The 18,707-nt window shown below is 54.1% G+C and overlaps 1 protein-coding gene across 1 annotated transcript in view; it reads left to right on the forward strand.

Moving 5' to 3' along the window:
- The window catches only part of CLEC4G (C-type lectin domain family 4 member G), a 3,113-nt gene extending 1,119 nt beyond the window's left edge, over positions 1-1,994 (forward strand). The window contains 5 exon segments of the mRNA XM_077745694.1: positions 94-198; positions 524-613; positions 816-964; positions 1,070-1,185; positions 1,459-1,994. Coding sequence (XP_077601820.1) covers positions 94-198; positions 524-613; positions 816-964; positions 1,070-1,185; positions 1,459-1,597 — 599 coding nt within the window. The 3' untranslated portion in view covers positions 1,598-1,994.
- The last annotated feature ends 16,713 nt before the right edge of the window (positions 1,995-18,707 follow it).

The following is an 18,707-nucleotide window of genomic DNA, read 5'->3' on the forward strand; positions in this document are numbered from 1 at the left end:
GAGTGGGGGTGGGGTCTGCAGCAGGTGGGGGCAGGGCGGGTTGGTCATGGACGTCCCGCGCGCATCCCCCCTCCCTTCCCCCCTCCTTCCCAGGCTCAGGGACACAGACGCTGCTGCAGAGGGCACGCGCGGAGCTGGGGGAGGCGCAGGCGAAGCTGATCGAGCAGGGAAATGCCCTCAAAGAACTGAGCGATCGCGGTGAGAGCTGGACATTGCCTCCACCCCTGATCCCTCACCCTGGCTGTCACTCGACCCTTGATTCACATACTGACACCTATCCTGGAGATAGGTCCTGGGTGACCGCGACCCTATCCTGTGATCCTGACCTCCGACCTCCTCTGATCTCAACTACAACTCATAACCCCAACCGCAACTTGGCCCCAACCAGCTGTAACAGTCCTTGCCCGTGATGTCGTTCTTGACCATGACCATGACCACGGACATGGATGCTGACCTTTACCTAATTATGACCCTCCTCCTGACGCTGACCTGAGCCATAATCTGGACTCCCTTGACTTTACAGTGACCCAGAGCTTGGCTGAAGCGGGCCGGGACCGCGAGAACATCCGCAGCGAGCTGCTCAGGGCTCTGGAGGCCGCCCGGCTGGGGAACAGTGAGCAAGACAGAGGGGAGAGAGGAGGGGACAAGTGGACCCTACCTGTGGGCCTTGGGATTCCTTGACCAGAGCTGTCCTGCCCTTTGACCGTGGCCTATCCTCTGCGGCTGCGCCCCTAGACCTACCTCCCCCCAGTTTTTTCCGTCCGTTCTACTCGGAAGCAATTCACTTCTTTGACCTTCTTTTGACCTTCCCGCAGGCTCCTGTGAGGAGTGCCCCGCATCGTGGCTGCCCTTCCAGGGCGCCTGCTACCTTTTCTCCATCCTGCGCGCCACGTGGGAGGAGTCGCAGCGCTACTGCGCGGGCAAAGGCGGGCACCTGGTGATAGTCGGGGACCTGGAGGAGCAGGTGTGCAGCCCCCGAGGTCCCAGGCGGGAGGCGGAATTCACCTGAGGGGGCGTGGCCGGGGGATGCGGGGCGGGGAGGGAGGGCGANGTCTCCTTCCCCGCGCAGGGCTTCCTGAGTCGGAACACGCAAGGCCGCGGCTACTGGCAGGGCCTGAGGGCCGTGCGCCGCGGGCGCCAGATCCAGGGCTACCAGTGGGTAGACGGAGTCCCGCTCAGCTTCAGGTGAGGGAAGGGACTTGGGGAGAGGGACAGGTCAGACCCTAGCGCCAGTGCTTTGGCCAGATCTCAGGGACTCTGTGGGATGGGCAGGCTGGACACCAGGCCCTGGCGGAGCCTTTAAATTCTGGGAGTTAGAAAGTTATCTCCCAGGTGCTTGCTCAGAGTAGACCCGCGGGGTGTCTAAATTGGACCCAAGCAGTACCAGGATAGATCCCAGGGCCGGACGCCAGGCCCATCCTCAGACTCCCAGAAACACCCCCCGACAAACCTCCGCAGCCACTGGAACCTGGGGGAGCCCAATGACTCTATGGGGCGCGAGGACTGCGTGATGATGCTACGCACCGGGATGTGGAACGACGCACCGTGCGACAACGAGAGGGACAACTGGATTTGTGAAAAGAGGCGCAGCTGCTGACCCCGCCCCGCGCCCCGAGAGCCCCGCCCACCGCCCGTGGCCGATCCCTGAGCGGCTCCCCTTTCCCGCGCCGCGCACCTCCATCGATTTCTTTATCTTTCTCCATCCCTGACTACGGAGAACCATCCCTCCCAGCCTTGTCTGGTACAGGCACTGGGACCTCCGCTCCAGCCTCACCGCAAGCCCTCGGGTGGTCCTAACCTAGCCTCCACCGCACCCAAACCACCGGGTCCACTGACCCCACCTCCCTCCCTAGCCAAAGCCGGGCAATTCAGGGACCGAGCTGTTTGGTGTTCTTGCATCTTTCCCCCCCCAGACTGGGAAGCCTTACAGACAGGGGCTTTTGTGAGCTGTCTTCGCAGCACTTAGGAAGCATCAATAAATCTTGAGAAATGAATCTTGGTTCATGGCTTTGGTGAGCTGCTCTACATATAATCCCAGAGGCCCTGATATTTATCCCCGTGAGTGACCCTGACCTCTGTCAGTGACCTTCTGGTCCTAAGATGCCCCAACACTCAGGGAGTCAAGGAGTAACGCGTACGGAGCCAGGATGGCTGTAAGGCACTAGGACATGGAATGACTCAGACCCAGCTCTCCGATCTCGCTGGGCATTGGGACGATGCTGTGATCAGTGATGGCAAGGAGTGACGCGCGAGGCATCTGGAGGGAGGCACGCCCCTGGAACACTGTCACCCCATTGTGGAGATGAGGCAGTCTGAGACAAGGCCCTGAGGCAGGTGGGAGACGGCATGCCGGGACCTGAGGAGCAAGTCCTCTCTGTCTTGTGTTGGTAGGCTCGTGACCACTGGGCGGAGTGATCAGGAAATACATTGCAGAGAAGATGGTCCTTCGAGCACCAATGGGATTTCAGCACGAGGAGCTGGGAAGGAAGGTCTTTGCAAGCAGGGGTTGGGGAGGATGGCGGAGCCCATTTTTGGGGGGTGCAGGGTGCACTGAGCCTGGCTTTAGCAGCCGGGGACTTTTGATGTGAATTCACCCTGCACTCCCAAAGTGTCCTGCTCCCGTCCTGGAGACACAGGGGCTCTCCCAGAATTTCCAGCGGAGACGGGTCCAACTGAGGGGAAGGACAGGCTAGTAGCCTTTACTCCAGGGCAGCTCGGGAACCCCCAGGCCGCCCAGCCCTGAGAGCAGCGACTGAGCAGGCAGAGGAGGGAACACCACCTGCCCCCCCCTCCCCCGCCCAGCCAGGGGAGACCTTTCTGCGAACACCGACCCTTCTCTGGATGCTCTGCTACTGCAGCCCAGAGCGAGGCACTCACCAGGCGGAGAAGCCACCTGAGTCCCGGACAGACAAACTACCTAGTGGACTGCTGGCCAGTAGACTGATGGATTTTCAGACAGTTGGCTTGGAGGGGTGTATGAGTTTCGTGGGGCGCCAGCTTACAGACCACACACATCCTCTTACAGTTCTGGAAGTCAGAAGTCCAAAGTTAGTTTTCCTGGGCCAAAAATCAAGAGGTCACCAGGGCCAGGCTCCCTCTGGAAGCTCCAGGGAAGAATTGGGTTCCTTGACTTTTCGAGCTTCTTGAGCTGCATTCCTCACGTTCCCTGGCCCCTGGCACCTTCTTCCATTTTCAGAATCGGTAGGGTAGGAACTTGCTTCACCGATCACGTTGCCTTCCATGTCACATCTCCCTCTGCTTCCCTTCGTACAAGGACACTTGCAATTTGCAGCGTAGGGCCCACCCAGATAATCCAGGATGAATCCCTGTGATCTTGCAAAGCAACTTTGGCACTAATCACCCTGACTTAGCATAGATGCCACCCACAGATGAACAGTATAGTTTCTTTTTCTTTCTAAATGTCCACTTATTTTTGAGAGAGAGAGAAAATCCCAAGCAGGCTCCGCATCGTCAGTGAAGAGCCTGACGCGGGGCTTGAACTCACAAACCGTGAGATCGTGACCCGAGCTGAAATCAAGAGTCAGACACTTAACCACCTGAGCCACCCAGGTGCCCCCCTCACCTGTCTTTTTAAATGTTTATTTATTCAGGAGCGCCTGGGTGGCTCCGTTGGTTGGGCATCTGACTTCGACTCAGGCCATGATCTCATAGTTCATGAGTTTGAGCCCGTGTCTGGCTCTGCGCTGGCAGCATGGAGCTTGCTTAGGATTCTCTCTCTCCCTCTCTCTCTCCTCCCCCACTCATGGCCTTGCTCTCTCTCGCTCTCTCAAACTAAATAAATAAACATTTAAAAATAAAATTTTATTTATTTAAGTAATCTCTACACCCAACATGGGGCTCGAACTCACGACCCTGAGATCAAGAGTCACATGGTCTTCCGACTGAGCCAGCAAGGTGCTCCTAAAGGTATAGGTCCTAACAAGACTGCCCTCACTGCAGACACCAGATGCAGGTTTGGGGTTGCCTAGGACACCCACTCTTCGAACTAACTGATTCTGACCAACTGATACAAATTCAGAGGATCTCAATCCTCTGAACCGCCCCATCCCGGTTCCATAATTCACTAGAATGACTCAGAGAACTCAGGAAAGTTCACTACAGTACTTACAGCTTTATTACAAAGGACACACCGAGACAAGCCCAATGAAGAGATCATAGGGCAACGGCCAGGAGGGTCCCAAACACAGAGCTTTTGTGTTCAGTCCCCATGGACGCAGGACATGTCACCTTCTCGGCACAGTGATGTTTTCACCAACTGGGAACCTCCTCTGAGCGTTGGTGTCGAGTTTTTACTGGGATTTCATCTCGAAGGCGCTGTTGATTGAATCAGTGGCCACACGACTGCCCTCCATCTCCAGCCCCCTCCCTTCTTCAAGGTCAGGTGGTTGAAGGTCTCACCCTCACGGTTGGTCTTTCTGGCATGACCAGCTCCCACCCTGAGCCATCCCCTCCGTATAACTCAGGTGTGGTCCAAGGGGGCCCCACGGATGACAAAGACACTCCTGGCACTCGAGAAATCCCAAGGGTGCAGATGATCCCTTCCAGGAGCAAGAGACAAAGACCGGCCACATTCTTAAAGATCTACATCTTCCCACCTCTAAATTCTTAGCCACATCTGCAAAACGGCTGTTGCCATGTAAGATGACAGTCAAGGTTCCAGGGATTAGGACCTGGATAGGCTCAGGGCCACTGTGCAGCCTCACACAAGACGTGACCAGCTGACAAACAGGCTCACAGGGAGGCCAGGAGCCAGAAAATCTGCCTGGTGTCTAAGTGCTTGGTGAGTGGGTTAATGATGGTCTGGGGGACTCACAGATCCTAGGCTAACATAACTCACAAGCAGGTGGAGACCCCTGGCCAACTGAAGACCAACAGAGACCGACTGACAGCCTACACCCGGACTTCAAGTCTGGCCGACAACCTGACCGGCAGAGCCCCCGATGCCCTGGGGGACAGACACCCCGCAGCACAGATGGGCAAAGAGGCCCAGATGTTTCTCCTGGGAATGGAGCCGAATGGGCACTGTGGTTGAGGCAGAAAGGGGAGACCCCAGAGTTAAGCAGGAGCTGCCCTGGGATCTTTAATTTGATTTCTTTAATGTTTATTTATTTATTTTTGAGACAGGGGAGGGGAGGGGCAGAGAGAGAGGGAGACACAGAATCCGAAGCAGGCTCCAGGCTCTGAGCGGTCAGCACAGAGCCCGACGCGGAGCTTGAACACACAAACCCCGAGATCATGACCTGAGCTGAAGTCGGACGCTGAACCGACTGAGCGCCCCGGGTGCCCCTGCCTGGGAATCTTTTAAAGACCCGGTTCTGGCTGGAGCAAGCCCCTCGGCTCAGACGCTGGGGTCTGGGGCCTGAGGGAGCCCTGGGTAGGAGCCCAGAGAGCAACGTAACTGCCCTCGAGACGTCTATTGTGCCCTGTGCCATCTGCCATGCCCTGTCCTGGTCAGCTCACAGGCACTGCATCCCCGCTGCCTGGCTCCCACGTGTCAGCCTTGAGTTGGTTCACGAAGACCCTGCAGGAAAGGGTCAGGGTCAAGTTCCGCAACTTTGGTTTCCCGGTCCCAGGTCCTCCCTCCTCCAAGATTCAACCTCCCTGGGAAGAAAGGCATCCCTGGAGCCTAGCGCTAATCCCAGAACAGACCTCAGCCTTTGGTTGGCTTTTGTTTTCCTAGAGAATCAGTCTCGCCAGAAAGACTAAATTCTCTAGCTGATGCAGGCAGAGACCTGAATACCGAGAAGCCCTGTGATGTTTCCCTGCTGAGAGGCTGGCTGGCCGGGTCAGCGGTNCGGTCTTAAAGACGGACCTCCATTCCTGGAGACCCCAAGGCTCGACAGTGCCCCGTAGGATCTGAAATATACCTGTAATGTGCCTGGGACACAACAGTAATTGATGAGAACACCGTGACAGGTCTGTGGTGGACGGAACAATATCTCCCCAAGCTGTCTGTGTCCCAGTGCCCTGAACCTATGAATGTGTCGCCTTATATGGCCATAGGGACTAGGCATGTGTGATTAAATTAAGGACCCTGCGGTGAGGACATCACCGGATGATCCAGGTGGGCCCAATGTAATCACAAGCGTCCTCGAAAGTGAAAGAAGGAGGCAGGAGAGTATCCAGGAGAGAGACGTGGCTACGAAAAATGGTCAGTGTGATATGACCTGAGAAGGGCCTGGCCCACCATTGCCGGCTTTAAAGATGGAAGGAGGCACCATGAGCCAGGATGTGGGAGGACCTCAGAAGCCCGAGAAGGCAAGGGAGACCACAACACACCTATGGGAACGACCAAAATCCAAACACGAACCCCACCAATACTGGCGAAGATGTGGACACGGCCAGTATGCGGACAATAGGAATGTCATTCGCTGCCGGTGGGTGTGCTGAATGGGGTAGCCGCTTTGGAAGACAGCCTGGAAGTTTCTTACAAAACTAAACCTACTCTTTTTTTTTTAATGTTTTATTTATTTTTGAGAGAGGTAGAGTGAGCAGGGGAGGGTCAGAGAGAGATGGAGACACAGATTCCAAAGACAGGCTCCAGGCTCTGAGCTGTCAGCACAGAGCCCGAACCGGGGCTCGAACCCACAAACCGTGAGATCATGACCTGAGCCGAAGTCGGACGTACAACCGACTGAGCCACCCAGGCGCCCCAAAACTAAACCTACTCTTACCATAAAATCCAGTAATTGTGCTCCTTGGTGTCTACCCGAAGGCGTTGAAAACTTATGTCCACATGAAAATCCACATGCGAATATTTACGGCAGCCTTATTCACAACTGGCAAAGCTTGGAAGCAATTCAGACGTCCTTCCAAAGGCGAGTGGACAAACGGATAGTACATCCAGATAATAGAATGTCATTCAGTCAGTGCTAAAAAAAAACGTGTTATCAGCCATGAAGAGGCACGGAGGAATTTTCGATGCGTATTAGTAAGTGAAAGAGGCCAATCTGAAAAGGTTACATACTGTATGATTCCAACTGTATGGCACTCCGGAGAAGTCACGACTATGAAGACAGTAGAAGGATCAGAGGCTGCTGGGGGCTGGGGGGCGGGGGCAGGAGGAGAAATCAGTGGAGCACAGAGGATTTTTAGTGGAACTACTCTGTATGATATTGTCATGGTAGACACGTGTTACTATATGTTTGTCCAAACCTATAGAATGTACAATGCTGGGGCGCCTGGGTGGTTCAGTCGGTTAAGCGTCCAACTTCGGCTCAAGTCACGATCTCACGGTTCGTGGGTTCAAGCCCAGCATCGGGCTCTGTGCTGACCTCTAGCTCAGAGCCTGGAGACTGTTTCAGATTGTGTCTCCCTCTCTCTGACCCTCCCCTGCTCACTCTCTCTCTCTCTCCTCTCTCTCTCTCAGAAATAAATAAAACATAAAACATTTCTTTTAAAAAAAAGAAAACTTGGGGCGCCTGGGTGGCTTAGTTGGTTAAGCGTCCGACTTTCGCTTAGGTCATGATCTCGCGGTTCGTGGGTTCGAGCCCCGTGTCGGGTTCTGTGCTGACTGCCAGCTCAGAGCCTGGAGCCTGTTTCAGAGTCTGTGACTCCATCTCTCTCTGACCCTCCCCTGCTCACGCTCTCTCTCTCTCTCTCTCCTAGAAATAAATAAGCATTAAAAAAAAGAAAAAGAAAAAAAAGAAAAAAGAAAACTTGCCATTAAAAAAAAAAGAATGTACAAAATCAAACCCTAATGTAAACTATGGGCTCTGGGTGGTAAGGACCTGTGAATGTAGGTTCATCAGCTGTAACAAAGTATCTCCCTGGTGGGGGGTGTTGATGACAGGGCAGGCTACACCTGTGCGCAGAGTAGATGGGATTATATGGGAAGTGTCTGTATCTTCTGCTCGATTTTGCTGTGAAGTTAAAGTTGTTCTTAGAAAATAAGGTCTTGGAGCGCCTGGGTGGCTCAGTCAGTTAAGCGTCTGACTCTTGGTTTCGGGTTTCAGATCAGGATCTCACGGTTCATGAGATCGAACCCCACATTGGGCTTCATGCTGATAGCACAGAGCCTCGTTGGGTCTCTCTTACCCACTCTCTCTCTGCCCCTCCTCCTTCCCTCTCTCCAGCTCTTTCTCAAAATAAGTAAATAAACTTAAAATTTCTTTAATTTAAAAAATGTCTTAACCTCCCATCCACTCCAAAAAGGATAAAAACCCAATTCTCCCCTAGAGCCTCAAGGCCAATGGCACTCTGCTGACACCTTGACTTCAGAAGCCACTGGAAACACCAGTAATAGACTTTAAACACCCATAACATGGCATTCACCACTCAAGATCTAACTGTAACCTCCCATCAGCTGACAATACACATTCGCCTCCTACCTTGACTACGGTGGCCACATTGGTTTGCACTTGCTCCCCGTATAATTCTTTTTAAAAAATAATTTTAGGGGCTCAGTCAGTTAAGCGTCCGACTTTGGCTCAGGTCATGATCTCACGGTTCGTGGGTTCGAGTCCCACATTGGGCTCTGTGCTGACAGCTCAGAGCCTGGAGCCTGCTTTGGATTCTGTTTCCTCCTTTCTCTGCTCCTCCCCCCCATGCTCTGTTTCTCTCTCCCAAAAATAAATAAACATTACAAAAATATTTTTTAAAAAATAATAATAATTTTAGAGGCAGCTGGGTGGCTCAGTCAGTTGAGCAACCGACTCTTGATTTTGGCTCAGGTCATGATCTCACAGTCGTAGGATCGAGCCCTGAGGTGGGATCGAGCCCTGAGGTGGGCTCCCGCTGACTGTGGAAGCTGCTTAACAGCCTCTCTCTCCCTCTGCTCCTCTCCCCAACTCGTCTCTCTCTCTCTCTCTCTCTCTCTCTCAAAAACAAATTTTTGTAAGTCATTTTAAAAATCAACTTTGTTGAGGTATAATTGATATACAATAAAAGGCACCGACTTATCACATGCATTAGGACAATGTCTATCAAAACACAGCAACAACAAAATAACAAGTGTCAGCAAGGGTGTGGAGAAACGAACCCTCACGTATGGCTGGTGAGAAAGTAAAATGGTGCCGCCGCTGTGGAAAACAGTATGGCGGTCCCCCCGCCCCCCAAATCAGGAACAGAGTACCATTGACCCAGCAACTCCATCCCAACCCAAGTGTCCAGTGCCAGACGAAGAGATAAACAAAATGGGGTCCATCTGTTTTAAAATGGAATATGATTCAGCCTTAAAAAGGAAGGACATTCTGGGGCGCCGGGGTGGCTCAGTTGATTAACCATCTGACTCTTGCCATCAGCATAGCGCGTGGGATTCTCTCTCTCTTTTTTCTTCCCCTCCCGTTTGGTCTCTCTCTTTCCTGTCACGCTCTCAAAAATAAATATAAACTTTATTTGTGTGTGTGTGAGAGAGAGCGAAAGTGAGCAAGGGGCAGACAGAGAAAGGTAGAGAGAGAGAAGTGAGGCTTACCCGATGTGGGACTCAAACTCATGAGATTGTGACCTGGGCCAAAGTCAGATGTTTAACACCTGAGCCATCCAGGTGTCCCCAAAATAAATATAAACTTTAAAAAAAGGAAGGACATTTGACATTCTGAACCTTGAGGACACTATGGTCAGTGAAATACAACTGGTCACAAAATAGCACATGGTGTATTATTTCATTCCCGTGAGGCATCCATAGAATAGTCCAACTCATAGAAACAGAAAGCCGAATGCTGATGGCCAGTCCCTGGGACGGAAGGAGACACGGACAGCTGTTGTGTCATGAGTGCGAGTTTCCATTTTGCAAAACAAAAAACTTCTAGAGATTGGTTGCACAACAATGTGAAAATACTTAACACCCCTGTTAAGTATAAGCACCACACTGCACCCTCAAAAACAGCTAAGACACGGGGCGCCTGTTCACAATTTTAAAAATGTGGTGCATCCATTTCAAGCTTACAACTCAATGAGGTTCCAGAGGGGCGCCTGGGTGGCTCAGTCGGTTAGGCGTCTGACTTCAGCTCAGGTCATGATCTCACGGTTTGTGGGTTCGACCCCTGCATTGGGCTCTGTGCTGACAGCCAGCTCAGAGCCTGGAGTCTGTCTTCAGATTCTGTGTCTCCCTCTCTCTCTGACCCTCCCCTGCTCGTGCTGTCTCTATCTCTCAGAAATAAGTAAATAAACATTTTTAAAAAATGAGGTTCCAGAAAGGCACACAGCCACGTGCTCCCCACTGCACGGCAGACACGGAACATTTCCATCATCCCCTAACATTCTCCCGACCCCCTGCCCCAGGCTGCTGCCGTTCTGCTGGCCATCACGATCCACTAGACTTGTTTTCTCTGGATGTCATCTGAATTGCAGCACCCGGTATATAGTCTTCTGTGTCTGGCTTCTTTGTCCACGCATGATGCTTTTGACATTCACCCATGCCGTTGTGTCCATCCAGTCTGTTCCTTTTCATCTCTGTCTCGTCTTCCATCGAGTCGCCGGACCACAGCAGGTGCATCCATTCACCTGTTGACAGGTGTCGGCGCTGCCGCCGATGTTGACTACTATGAACTAAGCTGCCGCGGATACTCTTGGACAGATCTTTTGACGAATTTAAATGGTCACGTCTCCCGGGTGAGTCCCTAGGAGTGGATCAGGTAGTAGGTGAGTGTTTAACTTTATAAGACACGTCCAGTTTCCCAAAGGGGCTGCGCCATTTTGTGCCCCAATGCTCAGCAACGTCTCGGAGCTCCGGCCCTTGGGGAGGGTATTTCTGACCCAGGAAAGACTTCAGCAGTTCCAGAGCCAGGTGGGGGAGTTTATCTAGAGAAGAGCAGGAAGGGAGGAAATGATGCTGGAAGTTGAGGCAGATAAAGGGGGAAAGCAGGAAGCTGATGTTAACATGTGCCTGATAATACGTGTTCTCATGGCAGATAAGACTGGGAAGCAGGATGGGGGGTATTTGGTATTACAGCCCCTGAACCAAGACCAAGGAGGAGGTTGGTGAGAAAAGCTGGAGAGAAGGAGTCAGATCAACTGTCTTGTGAGTCAGGAGCAATTTCATTCATTCATTCATCCATCCACTCATTCATTCATTCACTCAGTACAATTATTTCCCTACCCATAAACATTTTTCAGCATTTATGATATGTCAGGCACAGGAATTCCAGTGGAGAACAAGAGGTCAGGGTCTCTGGACACAGAGGAATCTGAAACAAACAGGCAGAGCGGAAGCAGCCATTTGTAAAATACTATAGACTTAATGAGTCCATTTATATGAAATTATAGAAACAGGCAAAACTACTCCGGGATAGAGGAAATGTGAGAACAATAGTTATGTGGGAGCAGAGGCAGGGATTGCCTAGGAAGAGCCACAAAAGAACTTTCTGAAGGGATGGGTACATTCTGGTGTCTTCCTAGGGATTTGGATTCCATAGGCGAGTGCATTGGTCAAAGGTCAAAGAAAACACACCTGGGATTTGCACATTTTGTTCTATTTTACTCCCAAGGAAAAAAGGAAGAAGGATGGCAAACAAATATTGGACTCTAGTTCATGTTTTGTGGGCTAGAGTTTTAGGGGGAAATAAGCTAACGTCTGCAACTTCCTTTGAAAAACGCAGAAAGATACAAGATGGATTAAGGGGTGGGGAATTGATTTGTAATATATTGACCGTGTGCTCTAGGGATGGGTTTTTCATTCTTCAACTCAACTTTTTCTGTGTGCTTGCAAATTGTCATAACGAAATGTTGGGGTTCGGGTTGTGCCTGGTGCCTTTCTGGGGCTCACAGCTTGGTGAGCAGAGGGGCAGGTGATGAGGAGGGATAGAAGATGGTGTGCTCCCATGATAAGGTTGCAGGTGGAACATTCTGGAAAAACAATGCCCCAGACCCTGCACTTCTAGTCTGAGGGGGAAGGGAGGGGAGGGGAATGAGGGTCTGTCTTGGAGAGGCCAAGGGGTTTTGTGCTGGGAAGCAGGGAGTAGGGGCATGGAGGGGAGCCCCCCCCCGTGCCCTCTGATTCTTTCCCAGTGGGTGTCCCCACCAACAACCCCCTGAGTGACACATGACCACACTGTCTGGGGCTGAGTCAGCAAGTTAGTGGTGACCTTGAAGCCCAGCCAGGTTTCCTGGAAGGACCGGCCCCACCCATCACCCCACTTTCCCAGGAAATGGCCTTGTGACAGAATAGATTGTTCTTTCCAAACTCCAGCCTCCCCCCCCCCGCATCCTAGGAAACTCCCTGAGATCCCAAGGCATCTTACCAGGTTGGCCGAGGTGTCTGGGGAGGCCCCTAAGGTAGAGAAGGACACACTTGCCTCAAGCTCTTGCTAGCCCTTTCCCCATTGGCCCCAGCCCCTCACCCCCATCCCACCCCCAGCTCCAGACACAGAAGGCACAAGTGGGTTAGTCTCAGAGACGTCGACAGGAAGCCCAGAGTCCAAAACCACTTGGACTGTGCTTGCCACTTACTCACTGGGTGAGCCAGGGCACATGACTTTCCTTCTCTGTGCCTTTGTTTTTGCATCCATCAAATGGGATGATAATAACAACGGCATTTTAGAGTGCTGTGATCGGCTGAATAATGGCTCCCCGAGAGGTGTCCCTGCCCCAATCCCTGGAACCTGGGATTACGTGGCCTTACACGGTGAAAGAGACTTTACACATGGGATTCATTAAGTCAAGGATCTGGAGACAGAGGCCATCTTGGATTCCCCTGGGGGGTGGGGGGGAGTCAGCATCATGAGTCCTTATAGGAGGGAGGCAATAAGGGGTGTCTGGGGGGCTCAGTCAAGCACCTGACTCTTTCTTTCTTTCTTTCTAGGAGAGAGAGAGAGAGACAGTGTGAGCAGGGGAGGGTCAGAGAGAGAGGGAGATACAGACTCCGAAATAGGCTCCGGGCTCTGAGCTGGCAGTCAGCACAGAGCCCGACGCGGGGCTCGAACCCACGAACCGCGAGGTCATGACCTAAGCGAAAGTCGGACGCTTAACCGACTAAGCCACCCAGGCGCCTCTCCTGACTCTTGATTTCACTCCGGTCATGATCTCACAGTTCGTGAGTTTGAGCCTCGCATGGAGCTCTGCGCTGACAGTGCTGAGCCTGCTTGGGATCCTCTCTCTCACTTTCTGCCTCTTCCCTGCTCTCTCTCAAAATAAATAAATTAATTTTAAAAACCACACACACAAGAGGGAGGCAGGAAAATCAGAGTCTGAGAAGGCAGAAGCAGAGTAGGCGAGGGATTGGAAGTTCTCTGCTACGACCTGAAAGCTGGAGGGAAGAGGCCACAAGCCAGGAGGTGTGGGCGCCTGTAGAAGCGGAAAAACCAGCAAGGAAATTAGATTCTCCCCTCGAACCTCCAGGAGGGCAGCCCTGTGGATGCCCTGATTTTAGCCCAGTGAGGCCCGAGCTGGGACTTCTGACCTCCAGATCTGTGAGATAACACATTTATGAGGTTTAATGCCGCCAAGGAAGTGCATGCAATTCTTTAGAGCAGTCCTAGGAAACTCACAGGGCTGTGACATGGGCTGGGGACGCGGTGACAGTCCTGCCCCTCCCACCCCTGGAGCTCACCTCCCAGCGGGTACCAGTGACGAACAAACAAACCACACACGTCCACACACAGGAGGCAGGTCATAGAGACGGTTACGGGGGTGACTGAGGAGTTAGGGGCCACCTTAGCCAAGGTCACCTCCCTCGGAGAGCAGATACCTGGAAGACGGAGAAGGGCCACCGAGAGAGGCCTCGAACCCCAGAGAAGCCTGAGGGTGTGGCTGGAGGAAAGGGGGAACCACGAAGGAAAAGTAGGTGCCAGCCACCCAGGGCCTGGCTGGCTGCGGGGAGTTGGGGTTTCCTTCGAGGGGCCTTCACCGGGCGGGGTGGGGGGGTGCTCACGGGAGAGACGTGCCAGTGGCTTCAGGCAGGGAGGAGCCTTATGTTGTGGGCTTCTCTCTATTCGGCACCTGCGGAAGGCTTTCCGCGCACGAGGACCTGTGTGGGAGGGAGGCTTGTGCTTATTCCCGCTTTACAGATGGGGAAACTGAGGCCCGAGAGGATACAGTCACCCTGCAGGGAAAGGGAGTGGAGCTGGAACCCCACCCGCCTTCTCTTCCCACCCAGGGGGGGCCACGCAGTGGGGGGCAGTGACCAGGTGTGCCCAGCAGGGGGCAGCACACCTTCTGGGCCGGCCCAGCTAGGGAACCTGCGTGCAGAAGGGCTCAATGGAGTAGAAAAAACACAGGATCTAGACTAAAGTCCTACAGGGCTGGGGGCCTGGGTCTTTGAGGGAGACGCCTGGGGACCTGAATTCCTAGGTCCCTAAGGGGCTGAGCCTGGGTCTCTGAGGGGCTGGGGACCTGGGGCCTGATTCCTGAGGAGCTGGGAGCCATCCTTCAGCCTGGTCCCCACACAATACCCTCTTCCATCAGAGAGCGGTGGGCATGGTCAGAAAGAAATCCCCAAATCTCCCCGTGTGGGCCTGGAATGTTCGTGCGATTCCTGGGATGAGCTGGCCCAGCCCCCTGGTCCCTGGGGATGTGCTGGGATCAGGGGGGCAGGGAGGTGTGGGCAGTGGGCCCAGGAAGGCCTTCTGAAGAAAGGACATGGACAAGCCAATTTCTGGACACCCCCCCCCCCGAGCCCCCTCCAACCTCTCTCTTCGTCCCAACAACGCACAGGAACGAAACCAGCCCGGCTCCAGACCACAAGGCTCCAGGAAGATGAAAATGCAGAGCCAGCCTCCCCCCACTCCACAGGAGCCTTCCCTCTTCCTGTTGACAAGATCACTGCAGGGGTGGGGGTCGGGGAGGGGAGCATGAGGGGTGTGAGTGAGGGGGCCCCCCCCCGGCTCCTCCAGGAAAGGGGCCCAGGTCCTGCCCTTGGGCGGCTCCCAGTCCTGGGGCAGATGCCCGGTTAATGCAGGAGCTCGGGGCTGGGGAAAGACGAATGCAGAGGGCTGTGGGGACTCNGGGGGGGGGGGCAGGGAGGCCTCTGAGAAAAATGAACAAGTGAGTGAGTGAGTGAGTGAGTGCAGGAACAAATGAAGCTCAGGGGAGGGGGCTGGGCGGAAGATCAGTATGTGGGAAGTCAGGAGGGATTGGGGTGGCAGTGAGAAGTCCCTGAGGGGAAACTGAGGCACGCATGGGGGCGGGGAGGAGAGCAGAGGCAAACGGGAGGGCGGCTAGTGGAAGAGCGCTACTTTTTCCCATCAGCCTCTCCTTTGGAACAGCCTGCAAAGGGCACTCTTGTGTGTGTGTGTCTGTGTGACTGTGTATGCCTGTGGCTGTCTGCATGTGCTGCGTGGGCCTGGAATGTTCTCTGTATGTCTGTGTGTTTCGTTTCCGTATATGTTTCTGTGCATTTCTTTTATTTATTTTTTATTTTTTTTAATGCTTTATTTATTTTTAGGGGAGAGAGAGAGACAGCGTGAGCAGGGGAGGGTCAGAGAGAGAGGGAGATACAGACTCCGAAATAGGCTCCGGGCTCTGAGCTGACAGTCAGCACAGAGCCCGACGCGGGGCTCGAACTCACGAACCGCGAGATCATGACCTAAGTGAAAGTCGGACACTTAACCGACTAAGCCACCCAGGCGCCCCTGTTTCTGTGCATTTCTGTGGGGGGTGGGGTTTGGTACATGTGATTATGTTACTTGTGCTTCTGTGCACACTGGGTGTGTCTATCTTGTATCTGTGGGTTGTGTGTGTATCTGTATTTTGTGTGTGTTTTATGTGNTGTGGTTAAGTCATGTAGTGATTATTGGTCACCACGTGTCTCTGCGGTGATGGTATCACGTCACTCCGTGTGTGTGTGTCTCTGTGTGGCTGCGTGTTGGGGGCCCCTCCAGTATCCCTCACTCAGCTGTCACTTGAGCCCAACCCCAGTCCTGCAGAATTTTCCAGAACACCCAGGTCCTGCAGGCGGTGATACGGCTTCCGAGCCTGTCAGGGAGGCCAGGACCATGGGGTTTCCAGGGCCAAAAGCCCAGTGCTCTCCTCCGTCGGGGACACTGAGACCCAAAGAGGGCAGAGACTGCGGAAGCCACGCGGCCAAGGTCCGGGGAAGCGGCAGGGCAAGCCCCTCGCTGGGACCCGGGGCCTCTGGGAGAAGACCGAGTGGATTTTCCCGGGCTGGGAGGGGAGGGGAAGGGGCCCCAGCTCAGGGCTTTGAGGTTGCAAAGCCCCAGTGGGGGCCTCTGGCAGCCAGCTTGAAACCGGGAGGAAAATCCAACCTCACCTACGTCCCCTCCAGTCTAAACTAGCTCTTCCCCCGGGGACCCTAACCCAGCTTTTCCGGCACCTAAAACTGACCTGTGGATTTGTGAATTTTAAACTTTGTTTTCATGCTGCATCGTGGATGAACCTTGAGGACTTCACGCTAAGTGGAGTCCCCTCCACAGAGACGGGAAGTAGATGGTGGGAGCCAGGGGCTGGGCGAGGCGGAGTTGGTGTTTCAGGGGGACAGAGTCTCAGTTTGGCAAGATGGAAAGTTCTGGAGATGGATGGTGGGGATGGTGGCCCAGTGGGAGTGTGCTTAATGCCACTGCAAATGATGAAAATGGTGAACTGCATGCTCTATATATTTTATCACAATGAAAAATGAAACTTCCCTCACAAGAACTGGGACTTTGTTCTCAGAACCTGGCACACAGTAGGTGCTCAAATAATGGTTGTTGAATAAATGAAAAAGGGGAGGTCATCCGTCCACAGCAGATGGAGAGACAGACAGAGAGAAAGTGTGTTCAAGCCTCAAGCCAGCACCTTCTCCTTCTCAACTGGGGGGTGATTCTGCCCATCCGACGGCATTCGGCGATGTCTGGTGATGTTTCTGGTGGCCGTGACTAGGTGGGAGGGGGTCTATTACTGGCAGCCAGAGGGTAGAGGCCAGAGATGTTGCAAAAGACCCTGCAACCACAGGACAGTCCCCGCCCCAACAAGGAATCATCCGGCCCCAGTGTCAACAGAGCATGAGAAACCCGGTTTTAAAGCCACCTCCTCTTGCAAGCCCTACAGGATTCGACACACCCACTTCCCTCCCGCTCCACACACTCCCTCCTTCCTTACTCCATTCTGCAACACCAGGAGAGACTGATCAGGTGGGGAGAGCCTGGGGCTGGGCCACCAGGATGGGCTTGGGGTCAGGGTGGCTGTTCCTTCATCACCTTTGCATTGAACTCGGGGCCCTGTCCTAGGTGCTGAGGTTCTAAATTTGGCTCCTCTCCGCGCAGGGCACAGGTGAGGAGGGCTGGGGATCCGAACCTCCTTGGCGGTGAGCCGGGGTTGAATAGGGTCAGGGCCACGGCAAGGGTGGGAACCCGCTTGGGGATCCTTTATGGTTGTCACAGGAGCCCTGAGTCGTTCCCACTGAGTCCAGAGCCAGGTCTGTGCTGAGCGAAGGGGGCTGCCCCAGCCTCAAGGATCCCAAACGCGAAAGAAGAACCGACACCCTCGGATGGGGGCCCACATCCGCACGGTTTCCTGTTTTTCCCTTGAAGTGAGCAGAGCCGTGGGTCGATACCGCAGAAGGGAAGAGGGAGGGGTCGATCGCGTGACAGGGTTACTGCAGCCCCGAGTAGGGGGGTTGAGATTTCACCCCCAAAGCATCCTCCTGTCTAAGTTCCACTCTGCACGAGCCGTGGAACCCTCTGGAAGGACACGGTGGACACAATGGGCACAAGTCTGGACTGGGGCTGGGCACCTGGGCTGCAGAGCTCTCAGGAGCTCAGAACACCAACCTGCATCCCCTCCCCATCCTCGATTCGACACCCCCTACCCCGTCCTGTGTCTTCACTGCGACCCAGCAAGCCTTCTTCCCAAACTTTCTCCTCTTCCTTGCTGTGTCCTCGGCGCTAGGACAGCCTGACTGTCCACCAGACACTCCGACTGAGACCCCGGCAGTCTTCCGAGTACCCGCCCCCCCAACCTCACCCAACCTCACCCATCACTGAGGCCCATCTCTTCTCACACCCGTCTCTTCGTCCCCGCAGCCACCGCCCCAGACACCTCCTCTGGCTCCTGGGCCAGGTGACAGCTCCCCAATGTCCCCACCGCCACCTGGCCCCATGATGACACTCAGGATCCACACCCCCCCGAAGGGCTCCTGCTGCCTCTGTCTACACAGCAGCCCCAGTGACCTCTCTCTGGTGCCCACCTGACAACTCTCTTCCCCACTCACAGTGACCATCTCCTGTCACTTGGCAAACCATGCCGCGGGCGGGTTCAAGTCCTCACAATTAGTCCAGATCAAGGTCGAGAGGGACAGTTGAAGCTCTGAATGAACAGCCTCAACCCAACAGTCATTCAGTCAGTAGACATGTACTGAGGGCCACCCCTCCATGCTGGAGACACAGTGTGACACCTGAGGCAGCACCGTCCCCGCTGTCCTGGAGTGCAAAGTCCGGGGGACATGCAGGGCCAGCCCCCTCCCCCATCTGGTGTGCATCTTCCAGAGCAAGAGGCAAGGCATCAAGCCCGGAGGACGGAGGTAGCCCTTCCAGGCATGGGGGTTCGGAGTGGAAAGAGGGGTAAGGACCGGAGGACACATTTTAGGGAAGAAGGGGAGGGTGTGAGGTGTCAGGAGTCCCCATAAACACAAGGCGAGGTGCATGGTGGTTAGGGCTGCAGACTTGGGACCCACGCTGCCTGGGCTCAAGTCCCGGCTCTGCCGTTGATGAGCTGCATAACTTTGGGCAAGTTACTTAACCTCTCTGTGCTCCACATTCTTCACCAAGAAGGCGGCATTAAGAACAGAAGCATCTACCTCATAAAGTGCCAACAGT

Source organism: Crocuta crocuta, unplaced genomic scaffold, assembly GCF_008692635.1.
Source record: "Crocuta crocuta isolate KB4526 unplaced genomic scaffold, BGI_CrCroc_1.0 scaffold650, whole genome shotgun sequence".
Taxonomy (NCBI): domain Eukaryota; kingdom Metazoa; phylum Chordata; class Mammalia; order Carnivora; family Hyaenidae; genus Crocuta; species Crocuta crocuta.